This window comes from Notamacropus eugenii, chromosome 1, assembly GCF_028372415.1.
Source record: "Notamacropus eugenii isolate mMacEug1 chromosome 1, mMacEug1.pri_v2, whole genome shotgun sequence".
Lineage (NCBI taxonomy): Eukaryota > Metazoa > Chordata > Mammalia > Diprotodontia > Macropodidae > Notamacropus > Notamacropus eugenii.
This window is the reverse complement of record NC_092872.1, coordinates 558,382,419-558,408,000: the sequence shown is the minus strand read 5'-3', so window position 1 is coordinate 558,408,000 and position 25,582 is coordinate 558,382,419. Positions and strand designations below refer to the sequence as shown.

General features: G+C 40.2%; 1 protein-coding gene across 5 annotated transcripts in view; it reads left to right on the top strand.

Annotated features, from left to right (window-relative positions):
* ALLC (allantoicase) overlaps window positions 1-20,969 on the top strand; it is a 55,804-nt gene extending 34,835 nt beyond the window's left edge. For all 5 annotated transcript variants that reach the window (XM_072634299.1, XM_072634300.1, XM_072634302.1 and 2 more), the window contains 7 exons: window positions 249-328; window positions 1,760-1,892; window positions 9,413-9,568; window positions 13,124-13,197; window positions 15,113-15,221; window positions 18,725-18,849; window positions 20,588-20,969. In XM_072634299.1, the coding sequence (XP_072490400.1) occupies window positions 249-328; window positions 1,760-1,892; window positions 9,413-9,568; window positions 13,124-13,197; window positions 15,113-15,221; window positions 18,725-18,849; window positions 20,588-20,818 (908 nt within the window). In that variant the 3' untranslated portion in view covers window positions 20,819-20,969. The remainder of the gene's footprint in view (window positions 1-248; window positions 329-1,759; window positions 1,893-9,412; window positions 9,569-13,123; window positions 13,198-15,112; window positions 15,222-18,724; window positions 18,850-20,587) is intronic.
* Window positions 20,970-25,582: the final 4,613 nt, after the last annotated feature.

The window sequence follows — 25,582 nt, the reverse complement described above, 5'->3', positions numbered from 1 at the left end:
ATGGAACAGTAGAAAAAACCTCACTGCTTTGAAGTTAAATTGGGTTTGAATTCTGGCTTAGCTGTATGATGCGATGTAAGATGTCTCGTCTCTGGGTGTCAGTTTCATCTGTAAAACTGAAGTGGCTAACACTGTGATACTTGAGTTGACCATTTATTTAAAGTTACATATTTAAAGTTCCTAAAAGAATCTGTTTTTTAGTGATGAGATAAAGATCATCATTGCCCTTTGGGTACTGTTTCTTTCAGAGGAGATACCAGACATACCACCAAGAGGGACCAAATTAGGATGTGCAGCTACTGATGACGAAGTTGAAGCCATTGATAAGGTGTGTTACCAAAGAACTAAAGAGGCTTTGGGATGTTTTATGAATTCGTCATTATTTCATTAAATCCTCCCTAAAGCCCTCAGCTGATACAGTTTCATTATCCTCTTTATAAAAACAAGAGGAAAATATTACAAAGTGAGAGCAGTTGACTTGTCCTAGATTTTTGGACAGGCTCATGAAAACAGCCACAAACCAGGGTTCTGTTCTTGAAAGGACTTTAAATTGAGAGAACCTCATTGAATGCCGATAGAAATATGCCAAAAATTTATTGTGCTCATTGCGCTTGATAATAAGCAGAGCATGGAGAGGAGCTGGGGTAGGGTGGGGGGGATACAAAATTTAGAAAAGACTCCTACATCTTATAATCTAATGGGGGAATAAGGCATTAACTACAATAGCTGTAAACCCAGGAGTAAATGCTTAACAATTGATTGTCCCCCCCTCCCCCATGTATGTCTAAGAACACATTTCAGTTTAATCTTGTGTTATTAACATTTTCTCCACCACTTTCTCAACTCTAGACAATCTTCAAAACCATAATCATGTGCTGATTTTACTGATTTCTGAGGCATGAATTTTCACACTGAAAATCAGCCAGTTCCACCTGACTCTAGCACACCCAGATGTAATACACAATATTATAAAATAAATGGGTTAAGGAGATATGCCACCCTTTAGTGGGTGCGTGGTCAGTGTGGAAGGATCAGGCCTTTGCCCATTTTCCTTTTTGTCTCCAGAATGACAGTAAGGGGAGGGAGTGACTGGAAGTTTGCCCTGAAATTTAGATAGAACAAAAATTTACACTAGATGAATTTCTGGACCCTTCCTGTTCCTCCCTTAATGGCTGGACTCCATAGCAATGCTACAATGTTCCACAGTCTTCCCTACAGTGTTGACTTGGTGTCTCCTACCCCTATTCAGCCCCTCCCCACAAGGCTTGATATGAGGACATATTTAATACTGCTTCCCCAGATGTAAACATTGCCAACGACATTATTTATTTTATTTAGAAGAGGTGGCATGATGCAGTGAATAGAGGGCTGGCCTTGAAGCCTGGAAGAGTTCAAGTCCCTGCCTCTGACACATGTTGCCTGACTGTATGACCTTGGACAACTCTCAGTGCTCTAGGCAACTCTCTAAGACTCTTAGGTTGGAAAGAAAATGCTAATCCACACTGGTAGAGGACATTCCTCCCTGGGACCTATCTACAACAATGAAATCAGAGGTCCAGTCACTATGACTTATCCCATTTATTATTAATAAACCCTTGGAATCTTGATTACTGATTTCTACTTCCCTATTCCATTAGGTGTATGAATTTCATTTTTTGTAACGAAAGCTTCTTTTTCCTCATGTCCCACAAGTCAATAAGATGGAGAAATTTGTCTTTACCGAGGACCCGCTCTTTAACATATTGCTATTTCTTACTAGCTGGAATCAGGCAATTGGAATTGTATAGTTCCTATGGAAGAACTCAAACCAGGATATTCAGGAAGCAATCACAATTATTTTTCTGTCTCTTCTAACCAAAGATGGACTCATCTAAGGCTCAACATCTTTCCAGGTAACACTGGCACTCATTTCTATTTCTAAGGCTTCATGTTTCAAACAACCACAACAAAAAAAGAGAAATGGCTTTTTTCCCATATCTTTTCTTTAGATTTTAATGTTGCTGCACTCTCTTTGAGCTCAATGTAATCCTTATTGATTTATGATAAGTGTGTATTGGACCTACTTGACTTACCTGTAGCAAGTACTTAATTGTTGGATTGGATTGAAAGACCACCATGCACTAGAATCTCCAATTTAGAGTTTTAATCCTCAATGGCAGTGCCTATGTAATGGTTCAAGGTGAATGGGGTGTTCACCTTCTGCTTGAGTCCACTAAGAGTCCCTTTTCAGTTCTAGATCTATGCTTGGACTGGGTTCAGTCCTGAGGGATTCTGGCCTTCAGAAAGAAAGAGTAGTATCTTTTTCTCAACCTTTTTCAATTTTTTTTTTTTTTAACTTTTAACTTTTATTTTCACAAAATTTTGGGTTACAAATTTTCTCCTCTTTTATCCCCTCCCGCCCCCAAACCCAAGCATTCTAATTGCCCCTGTGACCAATCTGCTCTCTCTTCTATCCTCCCTCTCTGCCCTTGTCTCCATCTTCTCTTTTGTCCTGTAGGGCCAGATAGCTTTCTTTACCCCTTAACCTGTATTTCATATTTCCTAGTGGTAAGAACATTACAGTTGATCCTAACACTTTGAGTTCCGACTTCTTTAGCTCCCTCCCTCTCCACCCCTTCCCTTTGGAAGACAAGCAATTCAATATAGGCCAAATCTGTGTAGTTTTGCAAATGATTTCCATACTAGTTGTGTTGTATAGGACTAACTATATTTCCCTCCATCCTATCCTGTCCCCCTTTACTTCTGTTCTCTTATGATCCTTTCCCTCCCCATGAGTGTCAACCTCGGATTGCAATCTCCTCCCCATGCCCTCCCCTCTATCCTCCCCCCCACCCTGCTTGTGCCCTTGTCCCCCACTCTCCTGTATTGTGAGATAGGTTTTCCTATCAAAATGAGTGTGCATTTTATTCTTTCCTTTAGTGGAATGTGATGAGAGTAGACCTCATGTTTTTCTCTCGCCTCCCCTCTTTATCCCTCCACTAATAAGTCTTTTGCTTGCCTCTTTTATGAGAGATAATTTGCCCCATTCAATTTCTCCCTTTTTCCTCCCAATATTTCTCTCTCACTGCTTGATTTCATTTTTTTTTTTTAAGAAATGATCCTATCCTCTTCAATTCACTCTGTGCACTCTGTCTCTATGTATGTGTGTGTGTGTGTGCATGTGTGTGTGTGTATTCCCACCCAGTACCCAGATACTGAAATGTTTCAAGAGTTACAAATATTGTCTTTCCATGTAGGAATGTAAACAGTTCAACTTTAGTAAGTCCCTTATGACTTCTCTTTGCTGTTCACCTTTTCATGGTTCTCTTCATTCTTGTGTTTGAAAGTCAAATTTTCTTTTCAGCTCTGGTCTTTTCATCAAGAAAATTTGAAAATCCTCTATTTCATTGAAAGACCATTTTTTCTCCTGAAGTATTATACTCAGTTTTGCTGGGTAGGTGATTCTTGGTTTTAGTCCTAGTTCCTTTGACTTCTGGAATATCCTATTCCATTCCCTTCGATCCCTTAATGTAGAGGGTGCTAGATCTTGTGTTATCCTGATTGTATTTCCACAATACTTGAATTGTTTCTTTCTAGCTGCTTGCAATATTTTCTCTTTCACCTGGGAATTCTGGAATTTGGCCACAATGCTCCTAGGAGTTTCTCTTTTTGGATCTCTTTCATGTGGTGTTCTGTGGATTCCTTGAATATTTATTTTGCCCTCTGGTTCTAGAATCTCAGGGCAGTTTTCCTTGATAATTTCATGGAAGATGATGTCTAGGCTCTTCTTTTGATCATGGTTTTCAGGTAGTCCCAAAACTTTTACATTTTCTCTCCTGAATCTATTTTCCAGGTCAGTTGTTTTTCCAATAAGATATTTCACATTATCCTCCATTTTTCCAATCTTCTCGCTATGTTCTGTGATATCTGTCTTTCTCCCAAAGTCCTTAGCGTCCATCTGTGCTATTCTAGTTTTGAAAGAACTATTTTCTTCAGTGAGCTTTTGAATCTCCTTTTCCATTTGGCTAATTCTGCTTTTGAAAGCATTCTTCTCCTCATTGGCTTTTTGAACCTCTTTTGCCAATTGAGTTAGGCTAGTTTTCAAGGTGTTAATTTCTTCAACATTTTTTTGGTTCTCCTTTAGCAGGGAGCTGATCTGCTTTTCATGCTTTTCTTTCATCCCTCTCATTTCTCTTCCCAGTTTTTCCTCCACCTCTCTAACTTGATTTTCAAAATTCTTTTTGAGCTCTTCCATGGCCTGAGTCCATTGGGTGGGCTGGGACACAGAAGCCTTGATTTCTGTGTCTTTGCCTGATGGTAAGCATTGTTCTTCCTCATCAGAAAGGAAGGGAGGAAATGTCTGCTCTCCAAGAAAGTAGCCTTCAATAGTTTTATTTCTTTTCCCTTTTCTGGGCATTTTCCCTAGCCAGTGACTTGGCCTCTGAATATTCTCCTCACCCCCACCTCACCTCCTGATCCTCCCAGCCAGCATTTGGGGACTGAGATTCAAATGCTGCTTCCAGCCTTAGGGCTTTTGGCGGGGGCAGGGCTGCTATTCAGTGTGAGAATTAAGTTCAGGTGGTCGGGTCGGGGCAGGGCAGCCTCTCAGGCCCAGTTCCCTCAGGGGGTTTATGTACAGACCTTCCACAATGGATCCAGGCTCCCGCCCACTTGGGGAGCCCCTGTCTGCAGCTGCCTCTCAGCTTCTATCTCCCGGGGGGGCCCGAGCCATGGGAGCACCCCACTCCCCTCTTGACCCGCCAAAGAGACTCTCTCACCGACCCCCGTCACCTGTGGGTGGAGGGGCTTGTGCCGCCGCTGGAGATCCCGTCCCTGAAGCCTGCTCGGATCTGTACCTCTTGGAGCCGCGGCCGCCACAGGTCTGGGCTGGGCTCCGCATCTGCAGCGCGACGGACCTTTTGCGAGAGGTTTGCAGGTCCCTCTGTGGGTGGAGAGACTCGCGCCGCCGCTGGAGATCCCGTCCCCGTAGCCTGCTTGGATCTTTTCCTCACGGTGTTGCGGCCGCTGCAGGGCTGCACTCAGCTCCCAGTCCCGGCGCCCAGTCCGCAGCGCGAAGGACCCCCCGCGAGAGGTTTGCAGGTCTCTCTGGAACAGAAATCTCCCTCGTTCCAATACTCCGTGGCCTCTGGGTGCAGAATTCACCTTGAGTTGGTCCCCTCTAGCCGTTCTGTGGGTTGTGGGTTCAGAGCTATGTGTATGTGCGTCTTTCTACTCCGCCATCTTGGCTCTGCCCCCAACCTTTTTCACTTTTTATACCCCCTCCATGAAGCCCTTGGGAAAATTGTCTAAAATTTAGGTTCAGCTGCATCTAGCATCTCTCAAAAAGTAGGAAGTAGAAAGATATTCACTGGACAGTTCAAATCAGGCATAGGACAAGTATCTAATTCCTCTACACAAAAGATATGATAAATACTCATAAGGCCCATTGATCCACATTACAAAAAATACTTAAACAAGCAGTAGCAGTACTACAACTGGGAGGTTGAGGCTCAAATAATCATAATGTGAAACAGTTTGTAGGATTATTGAATTGGGCATTTCATATTTTATCTTATTAATTCTTTTCATTCATTCTATGTTACAGCCAAACTAGGGGTGGCAGCTAATTTGGCTGAAACATAGGAAGCACCCACGTGAAGCAGTAAGTGGATAGAGCTCTGGGCCTAGAATCAGGAAGATCTGAATTCAAATTTGACCTCAGACTTACTAGCTGGGTGTCTGGGGGCAAGTTACTTAACCACTGCCTGCTTCAGTTCCCTCATCTTAAAATGAACTGGAGAAGAAAAATGACAAACCACTCCAGTATCTTTGCCAAGAAAACCTAAATAGGGTCATAAAGAGTTGCAAATAACTAAAATGATTGAAAAACAACAGGAGGGGCAAATGTATAAATAGATGCAAGGGAAGACAATAAAATAAAGTACAAGAGAAGTTCCAGGGAGCTTTCTATGAGAAATCTGAGCAGGGAGTAATCTCTTTCATCTGAAGAGATGAGAGAAAACTTTCATGGAGGAGGTAGGTGGTATCTGACTTGGGCCTAGAAGAAAGGGAAGGAATACAATGGCAGTGATTTGTAGGGAGAGTATGAACAGAGTGTTAAAGATGAGAAAGGACAGGGGGCAGTCATAGGACGGTACAACACTAATTTAGCTAATGGAATGATATTTGAGTCACTTGGGAGGGTCCTTGATGGTTTTGATTAAAAAATGAAGGAAGATATTAACTTTCTAAAGTTACATGAGAGCATCTTTGCTTTGAGCAAAGGAATCTCTTCTCTAACATTAGGGCTAGTCATAATGTTCAGTGATCCAGAACACTGATAATACTTTTATAGGCTTATACCATATTTTCCTGGGCTTCACACCCATCCTGTTTAGTTTTATATGTTGTGAGTAGCAGGGCTTCCATAATTCCCCTTGCCAATATTCAGGTCCAGTTTGGTCAAATTTTTCTTTTTTATATATTTAGTACCTAGTGTTTAGAGAAGAAATTAGCTTATATGAAAGAGTTTCCTCATTTTTGTTTTTAGTATCTAATATTTTCATTGCTTTGGGTTGTTCATGTTTTCATTGCATCGATGTGGGTGATCCCACCAGTTATATTCATCTAGATGTGTGCCCATCCTGTGCAACTTATGTTTTCCCAACAATCTTCTACAGGAACTCTAACTAATGTACTGGAGGGTATCAGATGTGTGTGTGTGTGTGTGTGTGTGTGTGTGTGTTTTCCTCTCTTTCTCTTGACATTACAAGGACATCAATGGAATGCATAGCCTGTAATTAGTTATTCTTTGCTGATTCTGTGCCCATCCCATATATATATATTTTTTCTTCTTGCTTTCTCATGGCAGCTAAGTGTCACAGTAGATAGAATGCTGGACCTGGGGTCAGGAAGACCTCAAAAAAGTTGACCTCAAACCCCATTTACTAGCTGTGGGACCCTGGGAAAATATTTAACCTCTGTTTACCTCAGTTTCCTCATCTGTAGAATGAGGAGAGCACTACTTTCTAGGGTTGTTGCAAGGATCAAATGAGATAATATTTGGAAAGTGTTCAATATATTTCCTTGCACATAGTGGGTACCATATAAATGTTAGCTATGATATCCTCAAACAATGATACATTTTTTTTCATGAAATCAACATTCTTTGGATGGCTAAGACATGGCAAGACATGGAACACTTCAGGAGTTTCTGAAAAACTAAAATTGAGGATTATCCAAAGACAAATGGAAAGATATATGATAAACCTGAGTAGACTGCAATGAATTATAAATGAAGAATATTGCAGGAGAAGCAGGTATAAGCAACATATATCATCAGAGAAATTTTATTGAGTACTCATATCAAAATTCATGTAGGCAACTGTAGGGGACATTTAAATGAAATGGAATTTCAAATTCAACAGAAAGTACTTATTATATGCTAAACTTACAAAGGTAAGTGATAGAGCTAATCATTTAGTGAAAGGAATAGACACACGCACAAATAAATACAGTATTGAATAAAATATAAAAGGATTAAAGAGGTGCCCACAAGTGCTATTTGAGGATTTCTAATTAGGATTATCAGGGAAATTTCATGAGGATTTGAACAGGATCTTGAAGAATTGTGAGCATTCTAAGTATAAGGAATAGTGTTGAAAAAGGCATGGAAACGAGAAATCCACTGATCATATTTGGGGAATGTCAAGTCTAATTTGTCTGGGCATGGAGAAGAATATTCTTTTTCTGAATGAAGGAATAAAAGGAAAAAGCATTTATGAAGCGCTTACCACCCTCTAGGCCCTGTACTGAGTGCTGGGGATAGAAATAGTAAAAGGTATAGTCCCTGATCTTCATGAACTCACATTTCGACAGGAGAAGACAACACATATGGGGGAGAGTGGTGGTTGGGAAGGTCACAGATATGAGGGAAGTCAGTTGGCATGCCATTTTCATATGTAATGGTACTATTGATTTGACTATTGTGCCCAGAACAAGATGTAGAAAGCAGGCAATGGAAGGGGGGCAGGTGGAGGTAGATTTGGAAGGGTAGGGCAGCCCCAGGTTATGGAGGGCCTGAAGGATAAGTGAAGGAGTTTGCATTTTATTTAGTATATAATAAGGAATATTATGGCAGGTAGGTTGCACACTGGTTAGAGTGCTGGGCCTGGAGTTAGGAAGATTCCTTTTCGTTAGTTCAGATCTGTCCTTAGACACCTACCAGCTGTGTGACCCTGGCCAGATTAGCATATTAACCAATTGGGTGAGCATGGGCCCCAGGGCAGGAGTTCTAGTGTTGAAAGTGTTAAAAGGTCCCCCAGGGCACGATCTCTTATCCAGAGAGTACAGAAGATCACTGCCAGACAAGAAGGTGGACTGTGGTATCTGTGTACAAGAAATTTAACTGGAATAAAATGTGGCTAAAGACTTCACCATCATGTGGGCCCATGTATGGATACTACCTTTATGAATGTTAAATACAGAAAATCTGTTCAGTACTGGAAAAATCTGACTCTCCCCTTGTACCAGAGAAGAAGTTTGAATTTTTTTTCTTTGTCTTTTATAGGACACTTACAATTCCTTATTATAAAATCTGGGTTAAGTATTTGGTCATAGGCTGTATTATATAATACTAGACATATATTTTATGCATTTCTGTGTAATCTGCTGGCCTTTGTATGTTTTCTGTGGCTTCTGTAAAACTTCCCCAAAATTTCCATTTAATTTCTGATGCAGACCCAAGACAGCAATGGGGAAAATTGGGATGAGGGAGGCAAAACTGTAGTCACTGTTCCTCTGGCCCTTGGTTTCTTCATTTGAGGCTAGGCCATTTATTTCTAAGCTGTCTTCGAATGCTAATTCTATTAAGTGATTAACTATAATCTAGATTTGGCCATTTTGCTACATATTTTCAGTAGTCTGGTAGATAGTAGTGTTTTGAGTAATAATAAAATGGATTCTGAAAATATTATACATACACATATACGTATATATATACATACATATGTATATGTATATATTCAGATGCCATCAATACTTTATCCTATGTGGAGGTAGTTTGTTATATGGAAGGTGGCACCCTGGATTGGGAGTCTGGCGGTTGGGTTTACAGTCCCAGCTTGTCAGTAATGCCCTATGTGTCCACAGGCAAGTGATTTCTCCTCTCTAGACTTAGATTTACTTAACTATAAAGTGAAGCTGTTGGAACAATTGATCTCTAAGGTCTCTTCTAGCTCAAATAATCTATGAATAATCTATGGTCAAGTCTGTGAAACTGAGGGAACATTTCTGTCCCATACCATGTAAACTTGTGGTGATTTTAGGAAGACGCAAAAGTTGAAAAATTGACACTGGGTAGGGTTGATAAAATTTGGGATTACAAAAACCCAAGAAAACAATACGATTTGCTTTTTCTCCCCTTCTCTTTCAGATGGTGGAATTGCACGCCTGCGGGTCTATGGTACTGGACAAAAAGATTGGTCTTCGGCTGATCCTAAAGAATTGGTTGATCTTGTGTCAATGGTACATGGAGGGGTTTGTGTGGGCTATAGCAATGCCCATTTTGGCCATCCAAAAAATATTATAGGTAAATAAATAGTTCTGGGGCTTTGTTGTTTAATTTAAGAAATTTAGAATCCAGAAAAAAATTTAGCATCCAGTGGCAAGTTTGGGGATCCTACAAGCTACTTTCCCATCCTAGTTCTCGTCCTTCTGTCAAAGTAAGCAAGTTGCCTTTCCTTTCTTGGGGACTCAGTTTTTGCTTCTTAAAATCAAGAAGTTAGACTAGATCAGATGTCAAACAAGGGCAGCTGACTGCTGGAACCAGATTAAAATGTAATTGGGAAATATTTAACAAAATAAAAACAATTAAATATAGATTACATTACATTTAAAATTAAGTCAATATGTGGCCTTTAAGGATCCTTATGTATGATTTAGTCTTAGCCTTTCCCCTAAATTCTTTTTCTATTTGAATTTGACACTGTTGGACTAGATAATTTTCAAGGTCCTTTACTACTTTCAATGCTTTACTTTCATAACAATAAACGCAAAGGTTGTTGATAGTGACTCAGCGGCTAACAGCTGTTTGCAGTTCTGTGGCTATCCCAGGGATCAGGGACACAGAGCTGGCACATTTGGAGGCTGTTTTCCACAAATCCAGAGTCCAAAGGAACAATTTGGGCATTTAGGTAAAGAGTGTGAACCATGCCCTCTTGTATACTTTTAAAGACAAATTCATCTGGGGGTAGGCAGAGATTCCAGGAAACTATCTCATGGATTTAAAACAGAGATCCCTTAGATATTATGAGGCCACTTTTGGAGACTTCCCTCACATTAAGGAAGGAGTGTGTAGAGGATGGCTCCATTGTGAGTGCTACTGCCAGAGTGAGGTCATCTGGTAGCTTCATATTTTAATTTACTAATAGGAGAGTTAGCAGCAGAGTTTAATTATTTTTGGATCTTTAAAGAATGTAAGCGCTGTCAGTACCCTCTGAACTGCACTATCCTAAGGCAAAGTACCAGTCACCTTCCCCTAGTTATGGTTCTATAAATCAAAGCTCTGGCTGTAATTAGATGAGGTGCTGGTCTTACTTGGAATCAGTAAGGCCAGCCTTACTATAAATTGGTTTCTCATCATGACTCAGTAACTTTAGCTGTGTGATGTGGAGTAAGTTGTGTTAACTCTCTGGACCTTAGCTTCCTCATTTGTACAGTAAGGGGGGTGGATCATATAACTTCTATTGTCCCTTCTAGGAATAATATGCCTAACCGAATAACCATGAGAGACATTTATATAGCACCTTAATAATAGCTGACATTTGTACAGCCCTTTACAATTTGAAAAGCACCTTTCATGTATTATCATATTTGTTCTACATAACAGTAATTTGAGATAAATTACATATACACGTGTATAAATGCACATCATTCTTTCCATTTTGTAGGTGATTTCAGTGTGTGTGTGTGTGTGTGTGTGTGTGTGTGTGTGTGTGTGTGTGTGTGTGTGTGTGAGAGAGAGAGAGAGAGAAAGAGGTGGGGAGGCTCCCTATGAGTCAACACATTTGGCTTGGGTTCCCAGGGTCAACTTTGCTTATGAAAATTGGTCCCAGACTAGTCTGGCTAAGTTTGTCCCTGAGAGTGTGGTTTTGAGCATCCAACTCTCTGATAGGGTAGTGAATTCCTTCACAGTTATTATATGAAGATTGGGGATAAATTTTCAGTCCCCTTTGGACATAGTCATTTAATAGGTCTGTCAGTAGCTCAGGTATATTTTTAAGAACCTGGGGCGACTAGGTGGCCCATTTTTTTTTTCAGTACTTATAGATTTCAGACTGGAATAAACCTTGAAGGCTGTTTAGTGTAACCCTTAGACTGGAATCTCTTCTGGTGTACTCCCATACTAGCTTACTGATAGGTCACCATCTGTGGTTGTTTGTCCTTCATTCTCAAAGAAGACTGTGACATCAGGGAGGTGATGCTATGACATGTACGTGAGTTAGATTTAAGTGAGGAAGGGCTGTGCAAAGTCACCATCCTCACTCTCTCCTCTAGAGCCATCTGGTCCAGTGGTCAGATACACATCAGGATGACTAGAGATGGCCATGGTCATCTGGCCTCTATGTGAACACTTTTCATGACATATTCAGTTTGCTATCTCCAAAGTAGTCTGTTCTACTATTGGACAGATGTGGCAGAAAGCTATTACTGAGATTTACCAAAATATTTATCCAAGTAAATTTCACCTACTGACCTTAGGTCTATTCTTTGGATGGCAGAGCAGGACGATTCTGCCTCCCTCTTGTATTTAGATTCTTAAGGGCTGGAAAGAGTCAAATGGGAGACAGATTGGTTAGGTTTTTGCAGTAGTACAGGCAAAGAGTTTTTTAAACATTTGAAGACAGATTTTGGGTTCTTCCCACTAAATCTTCTCTTCTCCAAAAGAAACATTTCTGATTCTTCTAACTAGTCTCTATCTGCTTTAGCTTTTCAACATCTATTTTAAAATATACTAACCAAAGGACTATGCTTAGGGACAGTGGTACGAGTGGAGTAAATTTGTCAGTTAATTGCTAGTTCTCACTCAACAGTTTTTTGCTGTGAAATTACAAGCAGCTGTGTGTGTGTGTGTGTGTGTGTGTGTGTGTGTGTGTGTGTGTAAATAATCCCACCTCTTAATTAGGTAATAGTAAGGGAGTGAGTTTACCTGGCTGTTTGTATGTCTATGGGCTTCAGTTCTTTGAGCACTAACCAGAGTTGCTTCTTCCCATCTAGCTGCCTGTCTGAGTCACCAATTTCTATAACCACTCAATAAATAATTAACCAAACAATAAGTTTTTTCAAATGTCTACTATGTGCCAGACACTTTGCCAATATTGAGAATACACACACACATGCACACACACACACACACACACACATGCCTTTAAGGAATTTCATTCTATCATTGGAAGGCCCAAGGAAATCATATGTACTTGCTATATACTCTGGTAGTTGCTGTGAACCCTTAAGGTTGAATGGAATGTTCCAGAAGTATTTTAACCAGCAAAGACCTAGGCTTTGGTGGATGCTTGTCCCTAGTTGAAATGAACTGTCTGAAGGTGGGGGGATAGGCTAGAATAGAACTCTTCTGGATTTATAATTTTTTTAGATTCACTTTCCCACTCATTCAACATACATTTATTAAACACCTTAGGTGTGCAGAATGTCGCACTAGGCACCGAAGGAGATATAAAATTTAGATGAAACAAGACTTTTGAGCTCATGGAACTTAGCAGGGGTTATAACATATTATATAACATAACATGTTGAGCACTTTAGAGAGGTTCAAAGTCCCCTGGGAGGTCTGAGAGGGTAGGTGGTTATTGACCTAGGCGACCAACCAGGTGACTTTATGATATGAAACCAATCAATAGTAGTAACACTCTTTCCTAATTTTTGGCATAGGTCATTGAACTAAAAGATAAAATAACGTTAACCCTGTGGTTATGCCTGAATTTATAGGTTCATTAACTATAATTCAGATACTATGTGCTGGAATGCTTAGATAGTCAGAGCTTGTAATTGAATTACCCCTTATGAATGGCTTGCTACCTTTGAAGAAAATCCTATAACATGCTGCTGCGTATTATTTTTCAATAAGGTATAGGAAAACCCAAGTCTATGGCTGATGGCTGGGAAACTGCAAGAAGATTGGACAGGCCACCAATAATAGAAGTAAGCAGATGAAATGTGTTGTGGTTTATAAATGTGATTCAATTCAACAAATATGTTATGCCCCTATAATGTGTGAGACCTTGGACTAGGTCCTGGGAAGATAAAGAGAGAAGCAAAGATAGTCCTCTCTATTCTTCAGGGTTTTATGTGAAAGGTTCTGGGAGAGCATACAACATTTACACAGATGACATAAACGTTTTATAAAAAACCAGATACAGTATATTTAGGAAGAAAGCACTAACAACTAGTTCAGGTTAAAAGTTTTCCATAAGACTGGGTGGTACATGAGCTAAGCCTTGAAGGAAAATAAGACTCTGGAAGAGGTATCGTTAATGAGGTAATGAAGTCTAGGACTAGGGGCCAGCCTAAGTAAAGGCTGGCAGGTGGGAGATAGGAGGCCAAGTTTAGGGAAATAGCAGTTAGTTTGGTTGGAATGTAGTCTGTGTGAATATAAGTAGTGTACAAGAAGTTGAAAAATTCTTAAAAAAAGCTTTTTCTAAAGAAGTAAACGAAACTCCTATTTCTGTCCAAAGTTGCTATAAATGCTTTTTGTAGAAATTTAGGGATTATAAAGCACTTAGGGATTTTGAGAAACACTTGGAAGAACCCAGATATGCTGGTTACTGTTGATGGTGGTGCAGTGGACAGAGTGCTAGGCTTGGAGTCTTTATGAGTTCAGATCTGGTCTCAGACACTTACTAGCTGGGTGACCTTGGGCAAGCCACTTAATCCTGTTTGCCTCAGTTTCCTCATCTGTAAAATTAGCTGGAGAAGGGAATGGCAAATCTCTTCAGTATATGCCAAGAAAATCCCAAATGGGGTCATGAAGAATCAGACACACCTGAAATACAACAGTTGATGATATTTCTATGTTCTTAGGATATTCAATGAACAAGTACAGTGCTGAACACTCATGTTAGAAAGACAAAAATAATTTTTGCCATCAGGAGCTTACTTTCTTATTCTTTTGCTTATTGCTTCTGAAATCAGCTTTTAAGCAATATTGTGATTTCATGATTACAAAATTTAGGGAAAAGTCCCTTCAATCTGATGTTACTTAATGTTTACAGATACCTAAATGACACACCTGAGAGTGTGGTATAGAGAGCAGAGCTTATAGTTAGGAATACTGATATACGCTGACTCTGGGACCATAGGCAAGTCATTGAACTCAATGTGAGAAGAAATAATCCCAAGACTACAAATTACTAAGGATTTCTTTTTTTTTTTTTTTGGGGGGGGGCTTAATTTGCATTGTGGAGAGGGTTTTCATACTGGGAGTTCCTTATGCCCATGAAATCACATGTTTGGACAGACTTGGGGAAATGATACATGGAGCATTTACAGCTGAAAGGGGATGATGGTGATGGTGACTACAATTTACTCAACTGTTCTTTTCATTTTTTAAAAAAGAAATCATTGGATAGAGGAAAACCTTCAGACAACTGGGCACATCCCTTTCTTTATGGAATAATATGAACAAGGATATTGAACTAACTATATGGGAAAATGTGGAGGAGTGGCCATCTTTATTTTTGGAGTCAGTGCCCACATTGATGAGATCCCAGATACACTGAAATACAGAAGATCATTTAATTGAAAATATCTTTTTTTTTTGTTGCTATTTTTAGGGATCTGTGATGTCATTTTTATGTGACTCTGCTAAAGATTCTTTCCACTGATAAAGATTCAGATGCCTCTATATCTATAAATTATGACTGAAAATGAAAACCTCAAACACCCCTCATTTCTTGGTGGTCCATTCTATGCAGTTAAGCTTGCATAGTCTTAAAACTTAGACAACAACACAGGAAAATACTCAAAATTTAAAACTGAATCTTAATTTTCTCCTGCTTATTTTTATGGTTTGTTTCTAAAGAAGGTTTCAAGCATGTCTGTTCTTTTCAAATTATAGGCTGATGATGATGGAATTCTCCTGGTACCCGGCAGTGAATGGGCAATTTTCAGACTGGCACATCCTGGTGTAGTGACTCAAATAGAGATAGACACACATTATTTTAAAGGTAAATGAAATTCCATTAGTATATGCATTGAAGAAAATGAGGGGATTAGGACAGCAAATGGTTAATTGTGGGAAATGAATGATCCACACTGACTCTATCTTGTGACTCAATTCTGGAGCTATCCCAGTTCCCTTTCTTATTCAATTATGGGTCTAGTCCAATTTCTGTCTTATAAGAAAGCTTCATTCAATTATGGGAATCATGAGAAAATCATTGCATTGTTTGAACCTAACGCTGAGTAGCTGGGAAGCTGAACCACCTCTGCTTGTTACTTAGAGACCTAGTTAATGCTGACCAGAAAGATTGATGCAAGGAATTTTCTCACAAATGTACTTCTCAAGCAACCCATATGTCTATCTCAAAACTGGTCCCATACTGATCAATCAATAATTGTTTTCATGTTCCTTTGGTTGTTACAGACACTTAGTGGGTGAGTGGGGGGAGTGAGACATACCTTTTTCTGAATTCAGGGAATTGTACCTATTTGCTCTCTCCTTCCCAACTTGGAAAGTCCCTAATCTTTCCTTCAATTAGAAATCAGATTACCATGTTGTGTTGTTTCCTTTTAATTAATTGATATTATTTGATTATTTTATAAAAATCCATCTTTTGCTGTATTTGGGGTCCTGCCCTAAGCTGAGGAAGGGTCCTGGTCCCAACTTGTTAGGCAATTGGCACGCATTGCTTAATAAATTGAAATGTTCGGAAGCTCAGACCCTTTCTTTCCTCAGTCATTTCATCTTTCACCTGCCACGGCATATAAGTATTATCAGTGATTATCTGGACAGAAATTCCTAATGAGTCATTTATGTATTCCAGGCAAAGTACAAAAATTGCATTTGAAGGTTGGTGGCATTCCTTGTAATTAAGACATGGAGGTTGACATCTCAAAACAAATCCCTGTGTGCCCCGAGGTTTATCAATATTATTTCTGGGATTAATAGTATGTGTATCTATACAGATGTGGCTAGAGAGTTGGGTTCAGGTCCCATCTCTGACATCTTGACTGTGTTTCCCAGGGTCTTACTTGATAAGGAGCTGGATTTCCCAGAAGCAGATAGGCAGTAATGAAAAGAGCATTGGATTTGGTATCATAAGACTTGGATTTGAATCTTGGATGGACTATTTGTTGTGTGACTGATCTTGGGCATGTTCCTTAACTTTCTGTGCCTCAGTTTCCTCATCTGTAAAGTGGGGAATTGGAATGGATGATTTCTAAGGGTCCTGTCAGGTCTAAATCCTATGATTTCTTACTGCCTCCTATGGACTTGGATTTGTATCCCAGTTTTGTTACTTTTTAATTGTGTAACTTGGGTACACACTTCTCTCTGGGTCTTAGTTTCCTCTTATGTAAAATGAAAGGGTCAGACTGTGTGATCTTCAAGGTTTCAAATCCTCTGACTCTTGACTTCTGAAGGGCCCTGTGAAGGAGGGGATGACCACAATCTCTGCTTCCAGGCCTTCTTCTGAGATGGACTTAATGTACAAGACAATCAGTCTCAGGATTGGGAGGGACCACAGAGTTCATACAGACTGGTTATGTCTTAGTTATATCCCTTGGAATAAGCAGGGCAAGTTGAATCTCACTATCACATGACCACCTTGAAAATACTTGAAGACAATTATCATGCTTTTCCTGAGTCTCCTCTTTCCAATATAATCATTACAATTCTTTCAAAAGGGGTGGCATATGACATGTTCTTCAGTCCTGTCACCATCCTGATTTGTTTTTTTCTGAACACCAATAAGCCCAGGCTGGAGGTGCCATGAATACTTGTCATGGTACAATGGGAAAATTGAGGCCCTGGGCTCAAATCCCAGCTTTGTCACTTAATACCTGTGTGGCCTTAATACTTGTGTTACTTGGACAAGTCAAGTAAACTTTTTGGGCCTCTGTTTCCTCATCTGTAAAAATGAGAGGGTTGCACTAAGTAACCTCTAAAGTTCCTTTGAGCTCTAAATTGTACCCCTGGGAACTCCTACCATTCATCCAGAAAATGGGGCAAGCACTAGTTTATTGACTGTCAGACCAGTGCTTAAGGAATCACTTTGGCAGCTAAGCAAAGGATGGGTTGGCCTAGGGGAGAGACTTAAGGCTGGAGATCAATTTGGAAGCTATTGCAATCTTCCAAGTAAGAGGTAATGAGAATTTGCATTAGGGTGGTGGCTATGTGAGTGGAGAGAAGCGGACATTTATACAAGACATGTGCTGAAGGGAGAAGTGGCAAGATTTGGCAATGGTTTGGTTATGTGGGATGAGTGAGGGTGAGGGATCGAGAATGACTCTGGCTATGAGCCTGGGTAACTGGAAGAATGTTAGTGCCCTAGACAAAATAGGTAAGTTTGGTAGAGGGGAGGGTTTGGTTTATTTGTTTTTTGTGGGAAGATGAGTTCTGATATCGCCATACTGAGTTTGAGATGTCTCTGAAACAACCAATTTCAAATGTCAAAGAAAAAATACTGGGGATTCTCTGTCTTGGACCCTTTATTTTTCTTTTCTTTCTATATTTGGTAACTTTATCAGCTTCTGTGAGTTTATGATCTCTACACAAATGAATCATATATATATATGCATATGTATATATAGATGTATGTATACATATACACACATATGTGTGTATATGTATACCAATTACCTATGTTGTACTATCTTTCCTCAAGCCCCTTGTTTTCCACTTTCTTATTCCATTTTCATATCTGATGGATACATTAGGATGGTTGAAATATATCCCCTAACATCTCTCTTACCCCAATACTTCTAGGACCACACCATCATCACAGTCCTCCCTATCCTCACTTCTTTTCCCTAAAACTGTGGAGGATAATTTAAAGGTAGTGCTTCCCATAAAAATATTGGGGTCCCCTTTCCTAGCTCATCTTTTTCTACATATACAGCTTCCACTAAAGCCCTAATAATGGAGAGACACTCTTGACAAATGTGTAGACCTTGGCAGAACACTGTGAAACCCTTGACTACAGTATGCTTTGTTTATGCAGAATATTTGTTATCACAGCCCTATATATCTTATTTTATTGTCACATTAGAAAATATGATGCCATCATGAAAATATTTTCCCAGCTTCATGATAATTCTAGATGTGCCAAATAGCAGCACGTGAGTGATTAAATTTGTAGGCTAGGAAGTTTATCAAACACATTCCACCTTCAAGGATAGAATATTATTCATTTAAACTTAATGTGCCCAACAATTAGCATATGTCAGGCCATCTCTCATGTCTTAGAAAAACATATCCTCATTTGTTCTTCAAGACAGTGGCAGTCTGGGCATATACTAGGCGACCCACTTTGACAGTTATCTATGTGCTCTTTCTTTCCCACACCCTCTTGCTCTCTTGTTCCTTAGCTCAAATTCAAGCCTTGGAAAGATAGATTACCCCTACCTTGTCTTGTAACAAAAAGTTTTGTGTTTGACTGATATCAGCAAGAACTCTACATTTATGGTTAAGTAGGATACTGCCTATGTCTCCATTCTCTTCTATTAGGTAATTCCCCAGATACCTGCAAACTTGAGGGTTGTGTTCTAACGACTCCAGAGGAGGAAGAAGGTATTTTGCAAAAGTGGCATTTACCAAGTGTCAAGTGGAAACCACTGCTATCTGTCACAAAGGTGAGTGACTGCTCTAGATACTGTTTGTTCACCAAATGGATAGGATAGCACAGGTGAGTAGTTGGCTAAAATGCCTGTTTTGGGAGAAATTATGACTTGACCATGGATCTCTCCTGCAGGGTGAAGTTGAACATCAATCAATCAACAAGCACTTATTAAGGACAGAAGTACTGAATTAGGGAGGAATTATATACAAAGAATGAAGCAATATATGATTTTAAGAAGCCTACATGCTAGTGGGAGAAAACAAACAGCTATGAATATATACAGAATAAATATAAAGAAGGAATGGAACAGAAGTTTATTAAGCATCTACCATGTGCCAGGCACTGTGAAACAGTTTACAAACATTAGCCCATTTGATCCTCACAACAACTCTGGCAGGCAGATGCCATTATTCTCCCCATTTTATAGCAGAGGAAACTTAGTCAAATAGAGGCTAAGTGACTTGCCCAAGCAGGTAGGTGTCTGCATCCAGATTTGAGCTCAGGTCTTCCTGACTGCAGGTCTGGTGATCTATCCACTGTGCCACATAGTTGTTGCCTCTTAAAAAGAATTAAATGGGTAGAGAGTTTCCTTAGGTTAACTTTGCATAGCAATGTCTATTTGGAAATTTAAGTGACTGGTGAGCACACAGTAGATTCTGGATTTCTAGCACATAGTAGGTTCTGGATTTCTATACTTTTGTGTTTCTTAATGATTTTATTTTGAAAGCTAGCATGTACAAACAATTTATAGGTTCATCTTCAATGGATTTGTGATCTCACAAGTGGGGATTCTTCCCCTCTAAAAGTCAGTTAGGTAGTGAAGTGGATAGAGTGGTGCTGGACCTGGTGTTAGAAAGACCTGAGTTCAAATCTGGCTTCAGATACTAACTTGTTCTGTGACCTTGGGCGAGTCAAATCATGTCTGTCTGCTTCAGTTGTTCAACTATAAAATGGGGAAAACAAATAGCACCTACCTCTCAGGGTTGTGAGGATCTGGAGAATTACAATTTGTCAAGTGCTTAGCTCTAAATAAATGTTTCTTCTCTCCTTTCTCCTCCTCCTCCTCCTTTTTTCCTTTTCCTTCTTCTCCTTCCCTTTCCTCCTTCCCTCTATCCATGGTTCTGTATCCCAAATGGGCTCTGAGAATGCTTCCCTTAAAGCCTTCTTCTCTTCAGCCCACACCCACCCCAGTGGATAACTCCTCTGACCACTACTTGAGAGGAAGCCAGAAGGGAGGATCAGTAGTTTTTCTCATGAGTTGAGATGCAATTTAACCAGACCTTAGATCTGGAAGGCATTTGAAAAATATATACCTTTGGATGCTTTGTGGTAAAAATGAATTGGATCATCTCAGCATTCTAAGTAGCCCTAAATTCATGATCCTACTCTATGAGAAGCTGGGTATGTATCTCTGATCATGTCAATCATGGACAGAGAGAGACTCATCTCAAGCTGGACTGCTCTCATGTCAGGCAAGGTATACAAAAGGATCTATTTTCCATCCAGTCAGTGAAAAATGAATCATGGTGGGGTAAAAATGACACCTAGGTAAGATAGCCTAGGTGGGGCAAATTTTTGGGCAAGGTCAGTAATGTCCTTGCGACTGGGCTTTGAATGAGATAGAAAGGGGAAAGAAATCCTCAATTCCACCCTCCTCCCTTGATATTAGTATAAGGGAGAAATAATCATTTCTCTCAAAGCCACCAGCTATGTTCTCATCAAGGTTTCTGTTGTCTGATTCTTTTCCTCAGCTCTCATCCAACAAGAAACATTTATTTGATAGTGTTGCTCTCCAGCTGCAAAATGTCATAACCCATGTGAAAATTACCATCGCTCCGGATGGGGGAGTGAGCCGGCTTCGTTTACGGGGCTTCCCCAGCTCCATCTGCCTCCTACGGCCCAGTGAAAGAGTACTGTCCTCCAGACGATTTCCTGTGATTGTGCCTTTGAGAGCAATGAATTCTACCTTCAAAATCACCTGAAATTGGCATAGTAGTTAAATGTTAAGCATTGCGGTAACGTGCTTTCTTGGAACATTTTGAACACCTGGACCTTTAGAAACATTTGTGCTTTTATCTCTTTGAGATCGAGATGACTCCTGGTGACATAATAAAACATTCCTCCCACCTCCAAGAGATTCGTGTATTCTGGATGGATGTGTAAACTTTGTCTATCTTGGAATGAAACTCTTTTCATTCAAGTGGAAATATAATGTGAGGCTTTGTAAGGGAGTTTTCTTTTTCACTTATTGTAGTCATTCAGTTGTTTTTCAGTTGTATTCAACTCTTCATGACTCCATAGACTTGGGGTGGGGAACCTGCAACCTCAAGACCACATGTAGCCCTTTAGGTCCTGAAGTGCAGCTCTTTGACTGAATCCAAACTTCACATAGCAAATCCCCTTAAAAAAAGGATTTGTTCTGTAAAACTTGGACTCAGTTAAAAGGCCACACCCAAGGACTCTAGAAGGCCACATGTGGCCTTGAGGTTGCAAGTTCCCCACCCCTGCTATAGACCATAGCATGGCAATATTTTCTATGAGACTTTCCTGGCAATGATACTGAGTGGTTATTTTGTTCTCCAGTAGATTGAGGAAAAGAGAGGTTAAGTGACTTGCCCCGGGTCACATAGTAAGTATCAGAGGCCAGATTTGAACTCAGATCTTCCTGATTCTGGGCTACCTAGCTGCCTCTTTTTCATTTATAGGAAATATGTAATTAATGGAATACTTTCATTCCATATTTACACACATACACACATGTGTATATATTTGTATGTATATAATTCATTCATTCAACAAATATTAAGTATAGTCTGGAGATGAAGGACCTGGGTTCACGTTTTAGTTCTGACATTCTGTTGGCACAGATCTTCATGGAGCTTATGATCAAAAAGTAGATCAGTGGAGTTTATGTTTGACTCAACAAAGCCAATGAGAAGATAACGAATTTGGTATCAGAAGGCCTAGGTTCAAATCCTAGACTTTTCACTTGCTACCTGTATGACATGTGGTTAAGGCATTTAATATACATGGATCTCAGTTTCCTCATCTTTAAAATAAGAATTGTTGGAATAGATGAACTCTCAAGTCCTTTCCAATTCTAAGCCTATGAAACTATGAGACCAATTGTTTAGAGAAGAAAATGATGATGATGATTAGCATTTATAGAGCTTAGAGTTTGCTAAGCACTTTATATGTGCTAACTCATTTGTTTCTCACAAAACCCTATGAGGTAGGTGATGTTTATTATATCCATTTCTCAGATTAATTAACAAAGGCACGGAGGGTTTAAATGACTTGTCCAGGGTTACCCAGCTAGTAAGGGGTCTGAGGCAGGATTCAAACTCAGGTCTTCCTCACTTCACATCCTGTACTCTATACACTGATCCATCTAGTTGCCTAGATAGACTTTTTCCTTCAAATAGCTTGGTGAAGAAAATAGTTATTTGGAGGTTGTAGTTGAAGTAACAAAGCCAATTGTGAGAACTCCACACAATGGCAGCAGAAGACAAAAATCCCAGCTTTTAGATGTAGTGGTTGTGTAACCCTGGACAAGGCACTCTTTGAGCTTCAATTTACTAACCTGTAAAATGGGGGCAATACTTTTAATTCTTTGTGCCTCACAAGGGTTATCATTCATTCACTTTTTCACTCACCATTTATTAAAAGCCTATACCATGTGTCAGGCACTGTTCTAGGCACTATAATACAAAGACAAAAACATTAAACAGTCTCTGCTGTGGAGATGCTTACATTTTATTGGGGGAGCAGCTTCCATTCAACTGATGAAGAAAGTGTTTCTAAAACTTTCATGTGCTATAAAATTTGAGTTATCTGTTAATTTTTGTGACATCTCAGGTGACTGAAAACTACTCAGGTGAGTTTTAAACAACTACTGCTGTGAACTTGAACTACTTCAGTGGAACCAGAATGTCTTTGGTGTTGGTATTTTGTTCCTCCCTTTGAACAGAACACAACCCTCTCACACTGTTTCATCTTGGGTGATTCTTGTACACATTTTCCCCAGGAGCCCCTGCCAAGCAGGGTGTGTGGAAGCAGAGGTGTGCTGGTATAAATGTTTACAGGGTAAATCTAACAATTAGCATTCATGAGTTGATTGGATCTAGCTCCAGTAGTAACATCCCTTACTGAAGGCTTCTTTCCCATCAAGGTCTTTCTATATTGTGTTGACCTTCTAGTGCCACACTTGCACCTATCTCAATATATGATCAACCTGGATACTGTTCTGACAACCCATTTCCTGGATGCTATTCCTCATGCTAGTCATCGTGGGTAGGTATAATTGACAACATCCTGAAATTTACTCAGTCCCATCACACCCTCTCCATTGCCCTTTGCTTCTTGCATAATTTTTGAACTCAATTCTGAACAATCTGTTCTTTGAATTCAATTTAGCCTATGGAAAATGACATATTTGTTTAAAACAACAAATATCATGCATTATCTACCCACATAGATATCATTGTGCTAGGTGCCAGAGAGATACAAGGCAACACACATTTAAACATTCTCTGACACAAGAAGTTTGCATTCTACTTTAAAAAGTAAAAATCAGAATGACTATTTTTCACCTATTCCTAAAGACAGATTATCTACTGTCTACTTATTCCTAAAGATAAGGTTATCTCTGGGCAGAGGTGAAAAGGATTTGAAATCTAGCTTTGGTACTTACTATGTATCAACAGGTTCATGAAATTTAATGTGAAAATTAGGTTTATGACAAGAGAAATGAACATGAATGTGGAAACCTAAAGAGTTCCTCAATCCATACAGAAGTTTGCATATTTATGACTAGGACAAAGGAAGGAGGCGAAAACACAAATCTCTATTTTAAGGGGCATGGTGCGGGAACTGGAAAGCGTGTAACAAAGGTTGGAAAATGACAATCACTCCAGCAGGGAAGAAGCGAGGTGATGACAAGTCAAATTCTTTTCCCTTGGGAACTGCTAGACTATGAAGATAGGATGGTCTGCTTATCTAGCTGCACAGTTTTTCAGCCTAGTGCAGACTCACTATAGCACCTGTCTTGACTCCCAAGGACACACAGGGAAAATCTAGCTTGGGGTGAAAATAACTCATTATGTCAACTGGGCGGCGGCTTCATTCTTGACACATTCAGGGCCTCCTGCACACTCTGGGTCCAGTGCTTCTGGAAAAACACAAGTTCAGGGGGCCTCAACATTCCTTGACATAGGTGAGAGGCCTTAGGAAAGTGATTTTCTCATTCTGGGTTTCAGAGGAGGAGTAGGACTAGATGAATTTTCAGGCCTCTTCTAAGTTCACATCTATTATTCTCTGAATTATCAGATTTTGGAACTCTTAAGGAAGCTTAGAGATTATCTAGTCTGGATCCCTCCACTCTGCAGAAGAGGAAACTGGGGTCCAGAAAGGGCAAGTGACTTGTTGAAAGTCACTGAAGCAAATGAGAGGCAGAACTAGAAACAGATTTCCAGAAGCTAGTTTAGAAGCATCAGACCATTTTTCTGTGTTAGGAAAGTCGCCACCCCCACTGTCCTGGTTTTCTGGAACAGGGGGTGATCCTGGCTCAAGTCTGAGCGAAAGGGAAGTGTTAAACAGATGAAGTGCATTGTCTTTGGTCATCACTGTGGACTTAACTCAGAACCTCTTCTTTCTTAATCTGGACTCATTCCAGCTCTTGCTAGTCATTCTACTGATTTCCCAGTAGCCCCAGATTTCCTCCCTTTTGCAGCTTTGTTCTTCCCCAAGCAGTACAAGGATGGAAGCACTAGTCTTAGGGGGCAGATAATCTGGGCACTTAATAGTGATGTGACTTTGGCAAGTTATACATCTTTGTGTCTCACTTCCCTCTTTTGAAAAATGAGGGATAGAGAAATTAGATTAAATACCTGGTTTTTAAAATTTTTTTTCCAGTGGGAGAACAGACGCCCAAAGTCTCAGAGTACTGAAATTAAGAGTTCTTTGGTTCCAAACTGAGCTCATTTCCTTGTCCTGGCTCATAGAGTGATAGAGTTAGAAGGGACTTTAGAAGTCAAACCTCTCCCTTTTTGTAGTTGTTTGGTTGTTTCAGTTGTCTGACTCTTTGTGACCCCATTGAAGCTTTTTTGCAAAGATAGTGGAGTGGTTTGTCATTCCTTCTCCAGCTCATTTTACAGATAAGGAAACTGAGGCAAACAGGTTGTGACTTGCCCAGGGTCACGCAGCTAATACTAGTAAGTGAGGTCAAATTTGAACTCTGGTCTTCCCGACTCCAGGCCAGGCACTCTATCCACTGCCACTCAGCTGCTTTTCCTTTTACATATGAGGAAACTGAGACCTAGAGAGGAGAACTGATATGCTCAGAGTCACGCTGGTATTAGGTAGTCAAGATGTGGATGAAGGTGCAGGGTTTCCAAGTTGAGAGCCCTTCATGCGGCACCTCCGTGTCTCCCACCATTTCGAATGGGATCCCTTACCATCTGGCAGTGTGACCAAGGAGCAAGCCACATCTCCATTTCCGACTTCAGTTTCCCCACCTAGTGGGACCGTAGGGAACTGGATCAGACGACCTAGGAGAGCTCCCTTGGTGTGCTGAATCCCACCGCCCGCGTCTTCCATTCCGCCCCACTCCTACTCCCACTCTCTCCCCCCTTTCCTCCTCTTCTGTGTCCACCCCCTCGCAGAGGGCCTCTCTCTTTCTCTACCTAGGCTGTCCCACCCAAGCGAACGGTCACAATCGCTCCTAGCCCGCGTCAATGCCCGGCCCT